The sequence below is a fragment of the Meleagris gallopavo genome, chromosome 4 (genome assembly GCF_905368555.1).
Source record: "Meleagris gallopavo chromosome 4, MGAL_WU_HG_1.1, whole genome shotgun sequence".
Lineage (NCBI taxonomy): Eukaryota > Metazoa > Chordata > Aves > Galliformes > Phasianidae > Meleagris > Meleagris gallopavo.
Genome location: NC_139407.1, coordinates 59,647,777 through 59,666,073, shown reverse-complemented (window position 1 = coordinate 59,666,073; position 18,297 = coordinate 59,647,777). Strand labels below are relative to the sequence as shown.

The following is an 18,297-nucleotide window of genomic DNA, read 5'->3' as shown; positions in this document are numbered from 1 at the left end:
CGAAGAGGCGACCCCGGGCGACCCCGCCGCTGAGCGGCGGCCGGGAAGAGAGGGCGGGGCCTCGGGGCGGAGGGAGGGGCGGGGCTGCCAGAGCCGAGTCCCGTCGCCCGGGCAACGGGGGAAGCCGACGGGAAGCGGCATGGAGGCGGCGGAGGAGCCCGGGGCGGAGGAGCCCGGGGCGGAGGAGCCCGGGCGGAGGAGCCCGGGGCGGAGGAGCCCGGGGCGAGGAGCCCGGGGCGGGGGAGCCCGGGGCGGAGGAGCCCGGGGCGGAGGAGCCCGGGCGGAGGAGCCCGGGGCGGAGGAGCCGGGGGAGGAGCGGGAGGGGAACGGGGATAATGAAGTCCCCGAGAGCGAACCCGACGCGCACAGCGCGGGGAGCGGGGAAGCCAAGGGCCCGGCGGAGCTTCCGGAGCCCGCGGAGCCCGAAGGAACCGCGCCGGGCGCGGGGGAAGAGGAGAGCGGCGCGGAGGAAGCCAGCGCCGGCGGGGAGCCGGAACCCGCAGCCGGCGGCGAAGCCCAGGAGGCGGAGGAGAGAGAGCGCGCGGCGCTGCTGGCCGAGTACCGGGCGCTGGAGACCGAGCGGCAGCGCCTGCACCAGGTGGACGGCCGCCTGCAGCTCTTGCTGGGAGAGGCGCTGCGGTCGCAGCGGGGCGAGCGGCGGGCGGACGAGGCGGACGGGCAGCAGCTGTTCGCCCGGCGGCTGCGGGAGCTGCGGGAGCTGTGGCAGCGGCGGGAGCGGGAGGCCGCGAGCTGGCAGAGGCGGGTGGACGCCCGGCGGAGGGACCGCGAGGAGAGCGAGGCCAGGGCCGGCGCCGCCTGGGCCGCCTTCCAGGCGCGGAAGAAGGCCGTGGCCGTGCAGACCCTCGCGCGGCGGCGGGGCGGCAGGGAGGCGGCGCTCAGGGCGGTGGGCGACATCCAGGCCCGGGAGCAGGACAAGGAGATCTCCGTGCGGGAGGTGAGCGCGGCACGCCCGGCTCCGTCCGCTCTCCCGAAGGGCGGAGGATTGCCCGGTCGCGCGGCGAGCGCCGTGCCGCGGTCCTTCGTGCCGCGCCGGAGACGAGAGGCGCGGAACCAGCCCTCCTCGTGCTTCTGCCCCTCCAGGCCCGGCTGGAAAACATCAAGGTGAAGCTTGAGGTCCGAAACCTCGAGAGCGGCCTGAGAGCCCACGGAGAAACGCTGAAAGGCCGCCACTTCGCGGAGCTCAATCACATGAAGAAAGAGAACCAGAAGCTCAACGAAAAGCTGGACGGCCTCAACGACGAGGTCCTGAAGCTGAAAAAGAAGGTAGCTAACGCAGAACGGATCCTCGGCCACGTCAGGGAGAAACTGCAGGTTGTGGAAGCTGAGAACCGAGGCCGGAAGGCTGAGCTGAGAGACATCGTGAGCGTCCTGCTGCAGAAGAAAGACACCCTGAGCAAGAGCAAGCAGGATAGAGACAGGCTGAGGGCACGCAATGTGAAACTGCAGCAGCAACGCGGGCTGCTTGGAGAGGAGATGCTGCTGCGGGACTTTGAGGAGAAGGTGAACACCATGGAGTTGTTACAACGGCAGCTGGAAGCACTGAAACATCACCACGCCAGTCTGATCCTCAAACAGGGGGAAATTCAGAAAAAAATGAGAGATGCCAATTCATTTCTACCTTGAGGATGAAAATAAAGCATAGAAAAGATATAAACCACAGAGTTGTCTGTAATGGTCATTTTTTAACACGCTTCTTTTTGGGGAAGGTATTACGTGTGCTCCTGAAAAAGACTTGTGTATGACGTACCAGTGTGATGCCTTAGGAGATCACTGTACCCATTTCTGAACGAAGCCACCTACACGTATCTCCTATTAAAAACAGTGCACAAGAAGAGCACAGCCAAAAGCCTACGCTTCTAGAACACCATCTCAAGCGCTGAGTCCTGCGAGGCCATGGCAATAGCGTTTAAGCAGAGCACCCAGAGCTCTAATTCATACCCTGACTCTGGCAACCCCCTTCCCGGTTCTTACAATTCAGTAACGACTTCATCTGTACAACCACCACAGGTGCCTTCCGGACAGGTCCTAGGAGATGAAGAATTTACTCTAGGGGTTAGCATTCATAGATGTGGCTGAGGAGGAACAGGAGGTATTCACAGCAAACCTGACCTGCATACAGCCAACTTACTACAGAAGCACTCAATCCCTCACTCATTCTGTCAACAGAACTGGCTGCAAAATCTGCTATGTTAGTGTACGAGATGAAAGGTTTACTACTTCAAATACATATATTAAACTTCTATCCCAAACTAGAGTTTTAAGACTCGCCTTTTAGCGGGCTCTACGTGGTGTGTGATGAGGTACAGAGTAGCATCACCCAACCACAGCTTCAGCCCCTTTGCACTGTTCAAAGACACGTCAGAATTGCAGAACAAGGAAAAGAGGGGGGAGGGAGGGAGAAACTGTTACACAGGGCTGATCATACAGCTCAGACAGCTTTAGCAGACAGGAAGCAGCTTCCACTTTCAAAGCAGTGTATTCTTCAAATTCCCACACGGCTCATGGAAAAAGAGGCAAAAAGAGCAGCTCTTGCTGCTGCTAGAGTAGCATCATTGCTGACTCAGGCATGGGATGGTGATGTCATGAATACAGAAACAGTTGTGTCCTACTAAGTGCAATGTATCTCCAGTAGCTCACAATCTCTATTCATGAAAATAGACTGCACAATTCACAACATACAACAGTAAATGTACCTCTGGCTGCTGCTGGACTGTGAAAACAGACGAGTGCCAACGACTTATTATGCTTCGTGGACCAAGACACTGTAAGTCAGGACTTCCACCACAACCCACGTCAGCAGATGTGAGATTTTCTCTCGATCCAAGGGTGGTTTCTGCACAAGTTGAGAAGCCTTCTGGTGTTCCACAAAACTGTTTTAATAAATAACAGTGGATGATGAGCAGCAGAGAGGCTGCTCAACAAAAAGCATGTGTGCATGAAGCAAGTGTGTCACTGAATTTCTCCACATGGAAAAAATGGCACCCACTGACATTCATCCACACTCGCTGAGCGTTTCTGGAGACCAAACAGCAGAAGAAGATACTTAACCTTTCAGTTTCTCAATTGCACTGACAGCAGGTGAGTAAGGTAACTTTACATGACTTTATTTAATAAAACCATATATTTACAGTTGAAAAAAGTTCCAGTTTGATACACGTATCTAAACAAAACCAACAGATAACTACATAAAAACAATTTAAACATGATGTACAGAGGATGTATCAACAGTTCTCTATGTGTCTAGTTTTTAAAACATTCAAAAATGAGCTGTTAGAAGGTACCTTTCCAAATGAAACTGAATTTCTGAATGAAACACGTTGATGACTGATTGCTGACAGCAGTTGCAAAACGGCTTTGCAATAAAGTGCGGGTTGTACAAAATTCCAAACCTGGTGGCAATGTTCTGGTTTCTCTGATCCGCTGTATGTACAGTGACAGTGGCAAACCTGTGGTGTATTGCAGCATTTTTTTTTCCTTAAACCCGTGAAGAAAAAAAAGTCTGCTGTGATGGGGACACTTCAATGAGAGAACACCTCATGCATGATGTTACAGATACCCTTGAGCACCTGAACAGTAACGCTGTCAGAATTTTTTATGCAATCCCTGAATTGATTACAGAAACTTTCCTTAATAATGAAGAGATTTGGTGTGCCGCAAGAAACTTACGAAGCTTGGTGGCAAGTTATTCTAAACCACTACAACTCATCTCTGTTCATATCAAAATTCAAGTGTAATCTTCAAATCAAGTTACTGAGAAGTTGGAACAATTGCATCTTTAGGCAGGTCATTTTTTTTTCCAAATGCATTTTGTTTGAAAATAAACTGTGCAAAGCTCCTCCTTATTGCATTGCTTTTCTTCATTAAAGAACATACCTTATATACACAAAGAAATCATCTAGAAAATATATACATCTCCTAAGAACAGAAAGATCGAATCACAGACCAAAATAATTACATTTGCAAGTAACAAACAGTGCACAAGTGTTGCAGCAGGCCTTTTCTCACAACTATGCCTATTTTCACTGTTACATTCAACGTGTTTTTGAGAAGAAAACAGGCTGCAGATGGCTGAGACAAATACCCAGTGGCTCAAGAACGCATTCCAACCAGACAGGTGAGCCACACTGACAACTTGCTTTGAACAGAAATATGCACCTAGTTACAACGCAGACCCAACTCACAAAGCCAGTTACGGTACCACCTACAAAGTATACCAGGGAGAGTTGTCTGTGTGTTTAATAGATCATTTAAAAGCACAGTGCAAATGTTGCAGATGTTAGGCCTCTCATGCCCTTCATGAAAAGGCATATTTGCTATTGTATTAGGAAAAGTACTTACTGACCTTCCAGCTTTCTATTGCACTTCAAAGCAACGTGGCATGCAAGTACCAGTCTATACACACGCACAAATCTTGGGAGAATTAATATGTTTTCAATGTCAGCATCCTGATGTCTGTTTTCAGTAAGTGATGACTTAAAGAAGTCTTCTGGAGAAATTCAGATGGCCAACCGAAAAAAACACATCTATTATGCCAGGTACACAGAGTGGACAGGAAAAAAGGCCAACGAGGTAACAGACTTGCAAGCTGCATTTGCATTACATATATTCCAAAGTGATTGTGAATCTTAAAAGACTTACCAAGAAATCTTCCTTTCCCTCTTTATAAAATTACAGTCAAAGTATCACTTGTAGAAACAATGTCTGTAATAAAGGACAGTAATTTGATTGTGTCCCACAGTCCTTACACTGTATGCTGAGTTAAGCAGTGTGCAACTTTTTTTTTTTAACATCTATCAGTGCCAAAAACTCAGCACAAAACAGAATGAAAAACTCTGGGAAGCCTATGGCCTTATAGCTAAAGGATTTAGTAATAATTCCTGCTTAGAGTTAATGAATATTGTTACAGTTAGTTTCCCTTTTCAGTGGTAATAATTATTTATAAAACATAATTTATGCTCTACACTCACCATTCTTGTAAACCAGAGGCACCTAATGCTTTACAGTTCAACATTCATCTGAATGCAGAGGGAATCTAACCTGTATAACAACTGAGCAATGGCCATCTGCTCTCTCTGTAACTTGCTCACATGGCTGGATAAAATGCCAGGAAATGACAGCCTGAACTTGTCCTGATAGTATTTGGCATATTTCCCAGTAAACTTCTTTCCCTCGTTACTTAATCAAATTCAATTCCACGTGCTTTTCCACTGTGGTAGCAGCAGCTTCAAGAGCTCCTCACAGGCTTTTCTTTTCAGCAGCAATGATGGCTTATGTAACTTCTACCCCACACCCTTCCTCCTCAGTTTTGCCAGTGAGCAGAGCTGGGTTTAAAACAGCTGTACAAATTCCTTTTAACCATTTCTCAATTTTTCTGCTCAGCCCAGTTTTATGAGCACAACTGGACAGATGGCACAGAAGCCAGTAGCTGGGAGGCGAGGCCCTGAAATGGCACTGCCCCACAAGAGACACAGAAGCATCCATTTAGTACTATGTGACCCTGGGTTGAAACGGGGGAAAAGAGAACAGCTGGGAAATAATGCCAGCTTAATACTATACCCACTCCTGCTGAGTTTGCCATCTAGCCAAATGAATGGAACTTTAGCTATATATACTCAGACAGAAATGTGGATTTCCAAGGCATCTTGAAGAATAATTGGTTTTATACTGCTAGTGTGATTTCTCTTCCAAGTGTACTTTCTTGACTCTTTTTTCTTAAAGAATGGAATGTAGTTCTACGTCTACATGATTTCTTTGGTAAATGGGACCCACGGCCTATAAAACAAAAAGCATTTCTAAAAGAATGGTCCTTACATCATTTAAATTCCAGCACCAGTTATTTAAAATCCAGATCCAGTTAGTGGGCATGGGAAGTGTATAGCCTGCCTAAGAACAGAACTAGGGAATGGCTTTCAAAGCAACTGACATCGCTGAATGCCCGGTATTATAAAACATCAGTGAGAAATAATAAAGAAATCTTAATATAGTTTGGTTTAACTGCCCTCATCAAACATACGAATGTGTATTGCTGTCCACAGCAAGCACTTGCTCCACTAGAAGTTTAAGGCTACGCCTTGGTTTCACTTATAAAGGTGACTCTCCCAGTTTCCTTCCCTTTTTTTTTTTCCTCCTCTCTCTCCCCTTTAAGGCTGTCTGACTACTGAACAGAACTCTGAAGTAACGCTTTGATTTGCAGGTCGTACATATCAAATACTTTTGCCACTTTACATCCTTTTCCTGCGTGTCACTGGAGGCAGCCAGAGTTAATGTTTAAGTGAAGGACTTCCCTTCTCCATTTCCCGGTTATCCTTCTGCAGAGCAGCCAGTATCTGGACATGTACAGAAATGACAGAGAAAAAGATATTAGATTTTAAAAGCGACTCAATAAACCGTTGTCCAAAGACCTTCCTCTTTGAGATGCTTTGAGCAATACTTTTTAAACTATTAAATATAGTTACTTTATCTAAATTGAGAACCTTTCCCAGTGCACAAGACTTCTTCCTTAAGCCCTCATGGCACAGTAAATACAAATTGATTTAAATAAAGGTTTAAGCTCAGTTAACCTCCACACACATATTTTTGAAGCCTGAATATGGGATTTTTACCCAGATTAGAGATATCTGGTACAATTAAAAGCAGCTTCCCGAGGGGATGTCATCATTCTTAGGATAAATAAACTGTCTAAAACCATGGCAAGTGAGCAGCCTGCTCAGAATTATTACCATGGTACTGACTGGGATTTGCCTAGCACTGCTGCTGCCCTAGATCTGTTTACATCAGTGTTACGTTAAAATCAGCATTTGTCTTCAGATGGAAAACTTTCATTCTCCACTGGCTGATGGACAATTTTGTTTGGTAGAGGGCACACTGATACCCACTTTCTCATGCTGCTGAAGCAGTATGTACTCTCTACCTTCTGGTTACACTTCACTGAAGTACAGCAGCATCCCCAAGAAGTGTCCAGGAACTGAATGCCCTTAGGGACATTTCTTTTCAAGGATCTGCAACTTCGACCAATTTTAAACAAGCTTCTGCCCAACAGAATTAACTAAATCTAAATCACTCATATGGCAATCACATGACACTGCCTGTTCTTCAAAAGCAAAATCACCCACATTATCACAACAAGGGTGTTCAATCCAGGTATGAACAGAGCTGCTGCTAGCTGGCTGGCTGTTCAAAGAGTCCTGGAATTGGAGAAACTACAGCAAGTTTATGAGATTTTGTTGTGCCATAGTAACAATATCCTTCATGGAAAAAAGTCAGCCTTTTCAACAAATCTGAGAATGACACCAAAATCTGGCCCAGAAAAGCATTTCACGAATACCTCAAGGCTGCTAAGAGAGAGCTTGAAATTGCAGAAATGCTAGGACAACAGCTAAATCTGTTCTACTATCTCTTTTTCTCTGCTGCTGATGACAAAGCAGTGACAGTAACAACTGTCACTCAAATTTCAGGCTAAGAACGTACTGGCACAAAAACCTGCTGTTTTTTGTGGGTAATTCCAGATAAAAAAAAAAAGAACTCGTGGACACTGTGGAGGTTGATGGTCCTGCTTGTGGCAGAGGGTTTTGAATTTGATGATCCTTAGTGTCCTTTCCAACTCAAACCATTCTATGATTTTATGACATTGTGTTAACCACGCTTCCTGTCATCAGAAGTGCCGTGGTTGTAATTTAGTTACGCATCTTTCAGTCTTTAGGTTCTTGATCAGACTGTCAGAGCGACCTACAGAAAATGGAGTAAGATGGAAAATACCACCAACCTGTCTGATGAGGGAACCAGGATTTTGGGAACCAGACTAATCAGCAACTCGGAACGTTTTAGATGTGGTCCCTCATACATAATCTCTAGACAGCACCATTCCAGAATGTGACCCACAGGATATCAGCCCCGTAATTACCACAGTACAGCAAGGCAAAAGGTTCAGAGTGCTTTTCTGAGTACTGATTATATCTACTGCTGCAACGTGACTTCTTAGTTCTACACAGTCGTATATAGTCCTGCAAAGTTATTGTAGCTCAAAGTATGCTGCTTACTTATGCAGTACAGTTACCAAACAAGTCGATGCTAAAGATGAGACAAAATTAACTTTTTTTCTAAGCTGAAGAGCATTTGGCATTCTCTGGAAAGTAGAGCCATTGCTCAGTCCACCTCAGAGTTTACCTCATGCTGTGCATCCATCACACTTAGCATTCCTTTTGCTAATTTAAAAAAGCATCTCTCTACAAAACACAAATGGATACTACAGTATCTCTCTACAAAACACAAATGGATACTACAGTATAGTATCTAGTTTCTACTGTAATCGTCTCAGTCAAAAAGAATTATCTTGCTAAGGAGTACTGCAACTGCTGAAGGATTTTTTCAACATACTGTGCTTTTTCACATTACCTGCACACTACCAAAAGCCTGCTCCTCAAAAAAGCAAAATTCAGGACTTTGAGTCCAAACTCATCTCGTGAACTTTGTACAGACTGAACAAAGGTAGAGACTACCATAGTCAGCATCTTAGAAAAAGGAAACAAAATCCCATACACTCTTTTCTCTTGGTACTGATTCTATGTTAGTTCCAACAGTGGCACCTCAGCTCTTAGTATGTATGGGATGCAAGTAAACTCATAGCCTCTACCCACCACTGACCTAGAAAAAGATGACAGGCTAGAGAGGGAAGAGGCCTTCTTTATGGAAACTTACTCAGTAACGGAGATACGTAGTGAAGAAAGGCAGCTGGTGCAGAAGTCAATGAGGTAGGTAAGATATCAGCCAATACTGACCCTACAGTGAGCTAAACCTAAGATCTATTTGCTCCACAGTTCAGCAACAAAGTCTGCTGTCTGGAGGTACTTCTATACTAAACACACAAAGCGAGCTAAGTCGCCCTACATATCCCGTGTCTGCTAAAGTATTCTCCTAGATGCCAAACACCATTCTTCACAGGTACAGCACATTCATCTGTTAATCAAAGATCAACACTCTCTTTACCTGAGCCCACTTTTTGTTTCTACTTTGCATCTGAATGGCAGCAATAGATGAAAATAATTCTTCTGAAGGTAAGTCTTCTGGTAGCTTTGTTAAAAACTGGGCTATATGAATGAAATCCATTTTGGTCAAAATATCTTCAAAAAGTTTTAATATTCCCAGGGCTGTACGAAATAAGAACTCTTCTCCATCCCGGCAGAACACATCCCAGACACGACACGCCAAGTCTAGTGGCAAAGACTTGCTGTACAATGTGAATATCCTGAAAAACAGAGTAACATTTTCTGAGTTACTGCACAAGAAAAATGTATGGATCCACAGAGAAGTACACAGACTACTCATTACTGAGGTTTCTCAAATGTGTTAATTTGAATAGCTCCTTTGTATTTCAGAAGTATTCCTATTGTTTGCAGCATAGCAATATGTGCAATAATACAAAACTGTGCTACGCTGGTATAACAGTTATAGCATTTTCCAGGTTCATTTTTTTTTAATTCACACCATAAGAAAAATATATATGATTTTTTGATGGGCATGCCCTGGACACAAGTATGATTAAAGAAAAATCAATCATCACTTTAGAACTGAAGATTCATGTAGTTTTAGCTGCGAGGACACAAAAAGCTGAATCTTAAGACGTACTAAAAAGGGATTCTGTGATTTAGATGAAGAGAAGATGAAGATTACTTCAGTGTCCAAGACTGGATTCACTGGCAAAGCAAAAATAGAGTGAGTTTTGAAAGATCAGCTTGGTCTCTAGTGAGTTGAGCAAGACAGGCAAGATTTCCAGAAAGAATGAGCAGGTAGCTGTGATAATACTCTTGAGACAGATGTGATCTCCAAACAGCAAAGGCAACAGCAATGGCTAAATGTAGCTAAAAGCACATTTTGGTAACTGCCAAGAGAACAATTCCTCCTTCATCAAACCACTGATGCCTCAGCAGCAAGGAAGGCAAAGGTACTCTCTTTTCCTTCCCTGACCCTAACAAAGACATAACAGTACAACATCATAACCTCAAAAAGTGCCAACTGTTACACTTACTGGAATCAAGTGACAGCATGCACGGGAAAAGAGTCACAATAATCTTTCTCTTTGAAAATTTAAAAAGAGTATTACTCCACAGATATATCACATCTTCTGTCACTGTAAAACTGCAAATAATTCCTTCTCCAGCAGAGGTCAGTAAAATCTCAGATGTAAATCAAACCTTCCCATATGAACATAACATTTATATATAAGGATGCTAAATCTAACAGTAGCTCTTTACTCCCCACCCTTTCCAATTTTCTATTCAAGATATTCCAATTTTCATTAAAAAAAAAATGATGCTGAATAGATATACAGAGAGACATAAAATACAAATTAACATATTTTGCCAGTAAATTCTAATAATCAAAGGTTTTCTAAGTATCTTTTTTACTTAAGGTTATTGGAATGATGTGTCATAATTAGCAAGCTTTTCTTAGCACGCATTGGGAAAACTGGGCAATATCCCACTTTACAAGCTGCAAGACCAGATTAAGTCACTTGCACAAATTCAGATGATTTTTTTTTTTTTTTTAATAAAAAGTGGGACAATATTAAAATTCTGCTCACCAAAAAGCTAGCGTATTATATAATAATGTGGTAGAGTCTGGAATGAAAAAAAATACTACTGGCCATATTACACAATATATTATTATATATCTAAAAAAATAGCAGCAACCCTTATTTGGGTTACTGACTGACATGCAGAACTTGTATATTCTTCCAACACTCTTGTACAGTCGCAATGCCATGTAACAACATCTCATTACAGAATACTTACGCAGCAGAATTAGGACTTGTATGCACACATACACATGTACAGGAAACAGCAATGGGTTTTCCATTTAAAAGGAGCAGTGTAATAGGAAGCAATTCAGCAGAGTGCTTTCCTGGTCGCCAAACAGCAGGCAAACTCCCAGCCAGTAATTGGCACTGGTTAAAGATAAGCAACAATGCCTAATTTTGCTCCATTTTATCCCCAGAAGCTATTATCCTGTCATGAATCAGACCTAACCTGAATAACCCACGTGCGTTAAATCTGCAACTATGCAGAAAATTAACTGTCAGAAAAAACAGTCACACCTATTTATTAGAACGCTACTTTCTGTAGGAAAAGATTTACTTGGATAAAAAAGGTGTCACTTCAAACAAGGGATTTGACACTGATCTCTTCATAATTCACAAGGAAGTGCAATTTGCAAGAATTTCACTAGTCAATTAACTTTCATTAACACCAGCATAAAACCAAATGCATCAAGCCCTAAGAAATGGAAATCGGGCCTCCCAGAATAAGCAGTGGTACAACAGGAGGAGTCATTTCTAAGAACTGATACAGCATTTGCTCTCTGAAAACATTTCCTACTGGAAGACATTTTTATTACACATCTGAGCTACTGCTCTGAAACCCAGCAGAAATTTATGACAGCCATAAGGCAGCTGCAGCAGCTCTCAGCAACGCCAGCACACGACTTGGATGTGATCTGTTGGCACTGGAGAGCAGGATGAGTCTCTGCCTGAAGCTCTTTCAGCTTACTACGACTCCCAGCCAGGTGCAGACAGCAGCTCACAGAGATGTCCAGTGTCAGAGAAACAGAAACAAAGGTTTCTGGCTGCTCTCTGAAAGAAATACCAGATACACACTCCTGCTCCTTCCAGACCCACCTAGGACACACGTACTTTGAAGCAGATGCATAAAATCTTGATATGTTTGAGACAGGAAAAGCATATGACCAGAGCCTTGCTTACCAAGAAAGCACTGTTACCATGATTTGATTTTCATGGCTCTGTTTTGTTTTCCTCCTCTTTTATTTTCATAAATTGTCTTCATAAAAATTGTGCTGAGGGCAGGTATGCCAGATTTTGGATTGACAACTCCTGCACAGCGATGATGACACCACTCAGATTTTATATATTCTTCTACCACCCATTCTTTCGCCACGACTTTTTTACACAAGAGTCCCTCTGCAACTTCTCAGTTCAGTTGTGGAAATCGCTGAATTAATTCAGCTTTTGAACTTACTTTAAGATCCTTTCACTTTATCCTGGTACTCCTTTATCACTGCTACATTTTGTAACAATTCCTCTATATCTGCTTTGAGACAAACCTGCACCCTTCTAAGTGTCTGCCGCATTACTTCTTGCATACTCCTGCACAGTGGCAGCTCTATTCTCACTGGTATCTTTAGAGTTATTGCAATAAGACTGCTATTAACAGCTAATTTGGCACAATTTTTTAATCATTACAGCTGAAGAAAGTAGAAGCATTTATTTTGTTTCTAATAAGGGAAAAAAACCCTACATAGAACACAATGCTGACTGCAACAGAGCAACTTAGCAAAACTGACTGCATTCTAAAATGTGCTGATACAAATACTGTGGTAGCTTCTGAGCAATTTCATCAGGTCAGAAGCGCCCAACAAGCCATGTTCTCTCACTCAGGAATACTACATGGCAATGCAGTATTTCACCTTACCCTGCAGCGACTGGTTTTTTGGAGTCTGGTAACAACTACCCCAAATTTAGGAAAAACAGAACGTCACAAGTGATCTTTGGACTGAATTACTGTCTGAGTTTCTGATCTATTTTTTCTCTGAAATGGAGGCATGCATTTAAAGCATAATACTGAACTTCACTTTTGAGGGATGAGGTGTTAATGGCATGACATGGGCTGTGCTTTTCCTGATGTCACAGACAGCAAAGCCTATAAATATTTCACTGAAGTGCCCACAACAAACATTTGCACAAACAAACTGTCCTGGCCCTCTGTCATAATAAGCAAACAGCATCAAGAGAAAGTCAGTGCTCAAAGAGCACGATCACAGTCAATGCAGTATTAAAGAACCACTGATCAATCCATCAGTACAAACAAAGCCCCGGGCTGTAATTATTGCCAAAATCATTTTTCTTAGTAGGGATGAAGAGGTACTTGTACAGCAACAGCAGGCCATAAATGGACAGCGTGTGTCCTTTGTAAATCCACATTCTGCTCTGCTCAGAAGAGCCTGCAGTACATCAGCTGACAGTGCTGAGTGGCCAAAACTGGGCTACTGAGGCACACAATTTTCCCTCTGCTCCCTGTGAACATGATTGCACACTGCTCTTTACAGCCTTCGCACACTTGATTTCCTCTGCATTCTTGAACCTGATTGTGCATTGCTCTTTACAGCCTTTGCACTTTTGGTTCTCTTTGCATTCTTCAAAAAACTAAAAGCCTGCCTAGCTTCTGAAATTTATACTAGAACCAAATTTGAGCTTGAAGCTCGTGTTCTTTGTAAAGGGAAGCCTTACCTGGGGCAGGTAGCCATTGCTGGTAATACTGCTGCACCTTGTAATTAAATTTTTAAGTCCTCAATGTCTGCCTGTGACAGACAGCATGGAGTTCTGCTCCCAAAATCCTCCACCAGCCCCAAGAAAACCCAACGCAATATTACATTGCTTGTATAGCTGGTCCCACCTTTATGCACAGAACTGCTTTTTCTTGGAACATATGCATCAACAAATGATGCAAGTCTAACAATTGTATTGCCACTTCCTGTAGCACTGGTAGCATGAAGCAGCACAAAGAAGACACGCTGATTCCACTGTAACCGCAGCAGGAGCATGAAGGTTTCCCAGCAACTGGTCTGCACAGCACTGGCCACTGGAGTCCTCCTGCAGCTGGCACCAGCTGAGATTTACTGCATACATGCCTGCACAGTAACCATGCCAGCCACCAGAATAGCAGCAGGCATCCCTCTGGAGCTCAAGACAAATGTGCATTTAAATAAAAGTAATGTTGACAGGGCAAGACTGTTTCACAGAGATTTCTACCCACAACCAAAAGGTCTGTCTAGTCAGAGAATTCGCGGGGTTCAGAATTGTAAAAGCATCCCTTCACCGTATTCTTCTCAGACTTGAAACCTAATTGAAACTTCATCTTTGTTTTTCCAGAAATAGTTTTGTTTTCCCCAGTGCTATCAGTACTACAGCAAATTCACTCTCAAACTGGCAGTCACCCAGGAGCCACAGGCAACATTCTCAACAAAATTTTCTGAAGCCCTCACTTGCAAGAACAACCTGATTTTCCTTCATATTTTTTTTGAAGTACCTTCTGCCTAGTTCTCTATTAATTTCTATGGAAGGACAGCAGATATAAACTTAAAGAGAATTAAGTTTAAAGTGGACATTAAAAAAAACAAATCTAAATCTGCTTCCTATGGCATCGAAAGAAACATATATACACATATATGCATAAACACATATGCAAACACACATATACATATATATAAACACATGTACACATGTATTTAAGTAACTGTCATGGTTTTCCATGGTATTCCATATCACGACATCACGCAGTGTTTTGCCAAAGCTGGGGAGGGGGCAGCACTGCACTTCTTGGTTTCCAGAGTGTTTCACTACTTTCCCACGTGGTTACCACCTCTGGAGAACAGTATTATACCAAAACCCCACACAGCTGAATACCAACCCTACTGTCTAACAAAACTAACGCTGTAGTGGGACAAGCTGTCTAGCTGAAGGCAAATGTGAGGAAATTTAATAAAGGATTTCTCAGGACTATGCAAGTAGTCCTCATTCCTGACGCTTAATATAATTTCAACATCTCTCCTCTTGTCACTGGATGTGCCAGCCCTTGCCCTCTTCCTTTACTTCTATCCTATTCCAGTGTTATTCTGGCATTTTCCTGCTGTGCATTTAAAGAGATCCAGCATTCAGTCATAAAAGAACTGACAGCATCCACAAACGTTGGGAGAAATGAGCCAACCATCACACTTCTCATTTCTCTATTCAATTTGCGTTAAAATTTAATGCCAGTGTAACTGCAAAAATTAAACAAAATCCACTAACAGCATTCTCTGTGCAAGAGGCACATGCAAATCAAGGAACTTGTGAGTGCTGATGAAACTGCCTGGTATCACACAGAATCGAAGAATGGCCCGGGTTGGAAGGGATCTCAAGGATCATGAATCTCCAACCCCCCTGCCACATGCAGGGCCACCAACCTCCACATTCAACACTAGACCAGGCTGCCCAGAGCCCCATCCAATCTGGCCTTCAACACCTCCAGGGACGGGGCATCCACAACCTCTCTGGGCAGCCTGTTCCAGCACCTCACCACTCTCTCTATAAAGAGCTTCCCCCTGACACCCAACCTAAATCTTCCCTCCCTCAGCTTAAAACCATTTCCCCTTGTCCTGCAGTTATCAGCCCTTTCAAAGAGTTGATTCTCCTCCTGTTTGCAGGCTCCCTTTAGGTACTGAAAGGCTGCAATGAGGTCACCCCGCAGCCTTCTTTTCTCCAGGCTGAACAAGCCCAGCTCCCTCAGCCTGTCTTCATAGGGGAGGTGCTCCAGTCCTCTGATCATCTTTGTGGCTTTCCTCTGGACCCTCTCCAACAACCCCCTGTCCTTCTTGTACTGGGGGCTCAGACCTGGACACAGTACTCCAGATGGGGCCTCACAAGAGCAGAGTAGAGGGGCACAATCACCTCCCTGTCCCTGCTGGCCACCCCTCTTCTGATGGAGCCCAGGATACCATTTGCTTTCCGAGCTGCAAGGGCACACTGCTGGCTCATGTTAAGTTTTTCATCTATCAAGACCCCCTAGGCCTTTCTCTGCAGGACTGCTCTCAAGGACTGCTCCTTCCAGTCTGTATGGATGGCTGGGATTCCTATGGCCCAAGTGCAAAACTCTGCACTTTGCTGTGTTAAACCTCATCAGGTTAACCCAAGCCCATCACTGTGAGGCCACTCACAATCACCTCCCAAAGTGATAGGGAGAAGTCAGAAAGAATCTCTGAAGGCAAAGTAACGTCTGAACAACCTGATAGCCTCTTACGATGACATGACTGACTTGGTGGATGAGTGAAAAGCAGTGGATAAAGTTTACAATGATTTTAGCAAGGTTATCACCGCTGTCTCTCATAAAATCCTCAATATCTCAGCAATCCCATGATCCAGTGAAAGTTCACCTATTGAAACTTCTAGCTGTTAGACTGGACAGAACAACTTGAAATGGATTTCTGGTCCAACGGATCAGCCACATGCTCAGCACTAACAGTAAGCTTTGAAAGATCATCAGGTACTGAGAGCTTGTTCAGACAGAACTGGATTAAGATACAGACTGTTTTCTGAAATAACAGCTTATGAATCTAGGAAAAAAAAACAGAATCCACAAAGCTGCTGCTGGGAGTTTCATCTTTAACTAAAACTATTCAGTCAAATACTTGAGAACAGAAGAAGATTCCAACAATTCAAAGGCAAGCCAATTTTCATGAAAAAGATTTCATATCATTCCAAAATTGACAATGAAGCCTTGCTGGCCGAGGAGAGACATTTCAGCTGCCTCCAAACCAAAGCCTAATGGGCACAAATGCAAACACTCAATTTGGAATACTTCATACACTGAAATTCGACAGGTCTGCAAATAAGATTCATACTTTTTTCTCCCTCAAAGGAAAAAGGCTAAAATTACACAGAGCTAAGAAGAAAGGCAATCTCATAAAATAAAAGAATTGTAACTAACTGTCTGCTAAGGGCTGGAGTAATTAGAAACACGTTAAAGCCTTTATGCTACTGAAGTGCAGTTTTTAAACAACCTGTGCTAGAATCCTCTACACAGGACCTGAGACCACATAACATAGGAATAATGCACTGCTCACATCTATGTCTTCACTGCATCCTTCCTTATGTTCTCCGAATTCAGATATGTCCTAAATATGGATAAACACTGTTATCCAGCTTTATGCAAAATAAGCTTCAAACTCAAAAGCACTGGAGTAATAAAGGCTAAGCAAATATTAAGCTTACCACAGGAGACTGTAAGAAATATTTGGATTGATAAATTCAATTACTGAACACAAGATAAAACTTCTACCTTAAAAAAATATTAAAACTAAGAGAGCTCCAGCTTACATTAGGAATATAGACATGCAGCTATAAACTAGTATGCAAATTAGTAATTATGCTTTCAATGTCTTACCAATCAATAAGATAGATATCTGGAGTTAAGTTATTTTTTTTGAAGTGAGCAAATAGCTTTGGCAGATTTTCTTCAAAGAATACTTCAAATGCAGCAAAATAAGTCAACATCTGGGAAAACAATAGGGAGAAAAAGCAGTTAGTTTTATTATTAATGGGCTTAAATATACTATCTGTTGTTGGATTAACATTCTTCAAAAAGAGGATCATGTAAATTACATGATACAGTAGAACTAATCATTTACATAATAGACAGCATCTGCAAGTTAAAGACCTGTTCTATATATTGATCTCATATTAAACAATATAATTATTGTTTTGGGTCTTGGCTAGCTTCCATTGAAAAGAAAAATACCAGCAGGAGAGAAGTTATTTGCTGATTACTCAAAATAATTATGATAATGGAATGGTGCTTTATGTTCGTGGCAATAACCTAATATTACATTGAGTACAATCCAAGATCCAATGGATTAAAAAATGAATTATCAAACTGAAACAATTTAATAGCCCACAGCAAGAGATAAGAGTTCATTTGGCTCCAATCATAAGTCATATTATAATGTCCAAGCTTCTACTGTGTAAAATTTTAACACAAGATAAGTCATTTCCATTGCAAAGAGGGAAAGAGAAAGGTCACACAGAAGAGCTGAAGATCAGGACAAAACACCTATGATGAGAAAAACAGATTCCAACTCCCAACTGATACCTTATCCCCCTTAACTGAACTGCTTTTAATGTGAAGACTTCTGTGGTATTTTAAAAATTGAATGTTTAATGCAAATTTTGTAACAGAGAGGGGTTGGAAAATCTTCCTATCCAACTAAGAGTTAAAAAGAAAAGGCTTTTTAGCTTTTCTACCTCAATTCTCTTAATACTGCATGAAGAGAAGTTCAACAAAGTCCTTGAATGACTCAGTATTTTTAATTCAATATCCTGATTAAAGCAGTAAAGAGTAGTTATGATTTCTTTGAAGTGTGAGTTTTATCAGCACACTTCTCCCCCAGAACGTGATGATAGTAAAGGAGGAGTCCTCTGTGTGAAATCCTGACAGGGATGACAGGCAATTCCCCATTTTTACCATGTCCTTAAAAAATTTTTCTTCCTATTTCATCTGAATATAGTGACAGACAGACTACCCTCATTAACAACAGCAAAAGAGAAACTGAGTCAGTAAGAGTTTTAAGGCTTACAAGCCAATATGAGATCAGCATACTAAAAAAAAACCATACAGGTTACGTAAAATCTCTGACCTACTAGTCACTGAGAAAGAGCTTCATGATAAACATGAAGCC

The 18,297-nt window shown here is 42.8% G+C and overlaps 2 protein-coding genes across 4 annotated transcripts in view; one reads left to right on the top strand and one right to left on the bottom strand.

Moving 5' to 3' along the window:
• The first annotated feature begins 104 nt into the window (after positions 1-104).
• Positions 105-1,678, top strand: CFAP184 (cilia and flagella associated protein 184). The gene is made up of 2 exons (XM_010710387.4): positions 105-955; positions 1,102-1,678. The coding sequence occupies exons 1-2, from the start codon at positions 140-142 to the stop codon at positions 1,642-1,644; spliced, it is 1,359 nt and encodes a 452-aa protein (XP_010708689.3). The 5' UTR covers positions 105-139; the 3' UTR covers positions 1,645-1,678.
• A 1,426-nt stretch (positions 1,679-3,104) lies between these two features.
• The window catches only part of TBC1D14 (TBC1 domain family member 14), a 66,701-nt gene continuing 51,508 nt past the window's right edge, over positions 3,105-18,297 (bottom strand). For all 3 annotated transcript variants that reach the window (XM_085223522.1, XM_085223520.1, XM_085223521.1), the window contains 3 exons: positions 17,007-17,116; positions 9,004-9,262; positions 3,105-6,347 (listed from right to left, as the gene is read on the bottom strand). In XM_085223522.1, coding sequence (XP_085079648.1) covers positions 6,282-6,347; positions 9,004-9,262; positions 17,007-17,116 — 435 coding nt within the window. In that variant the 3' untranslated portion in view covers positions 3,105-6,281. The remainder of the gene's footprint in view (positions 6,348-9,003; positions 9,263-17,006; positions 17,117-18,297) is intronic.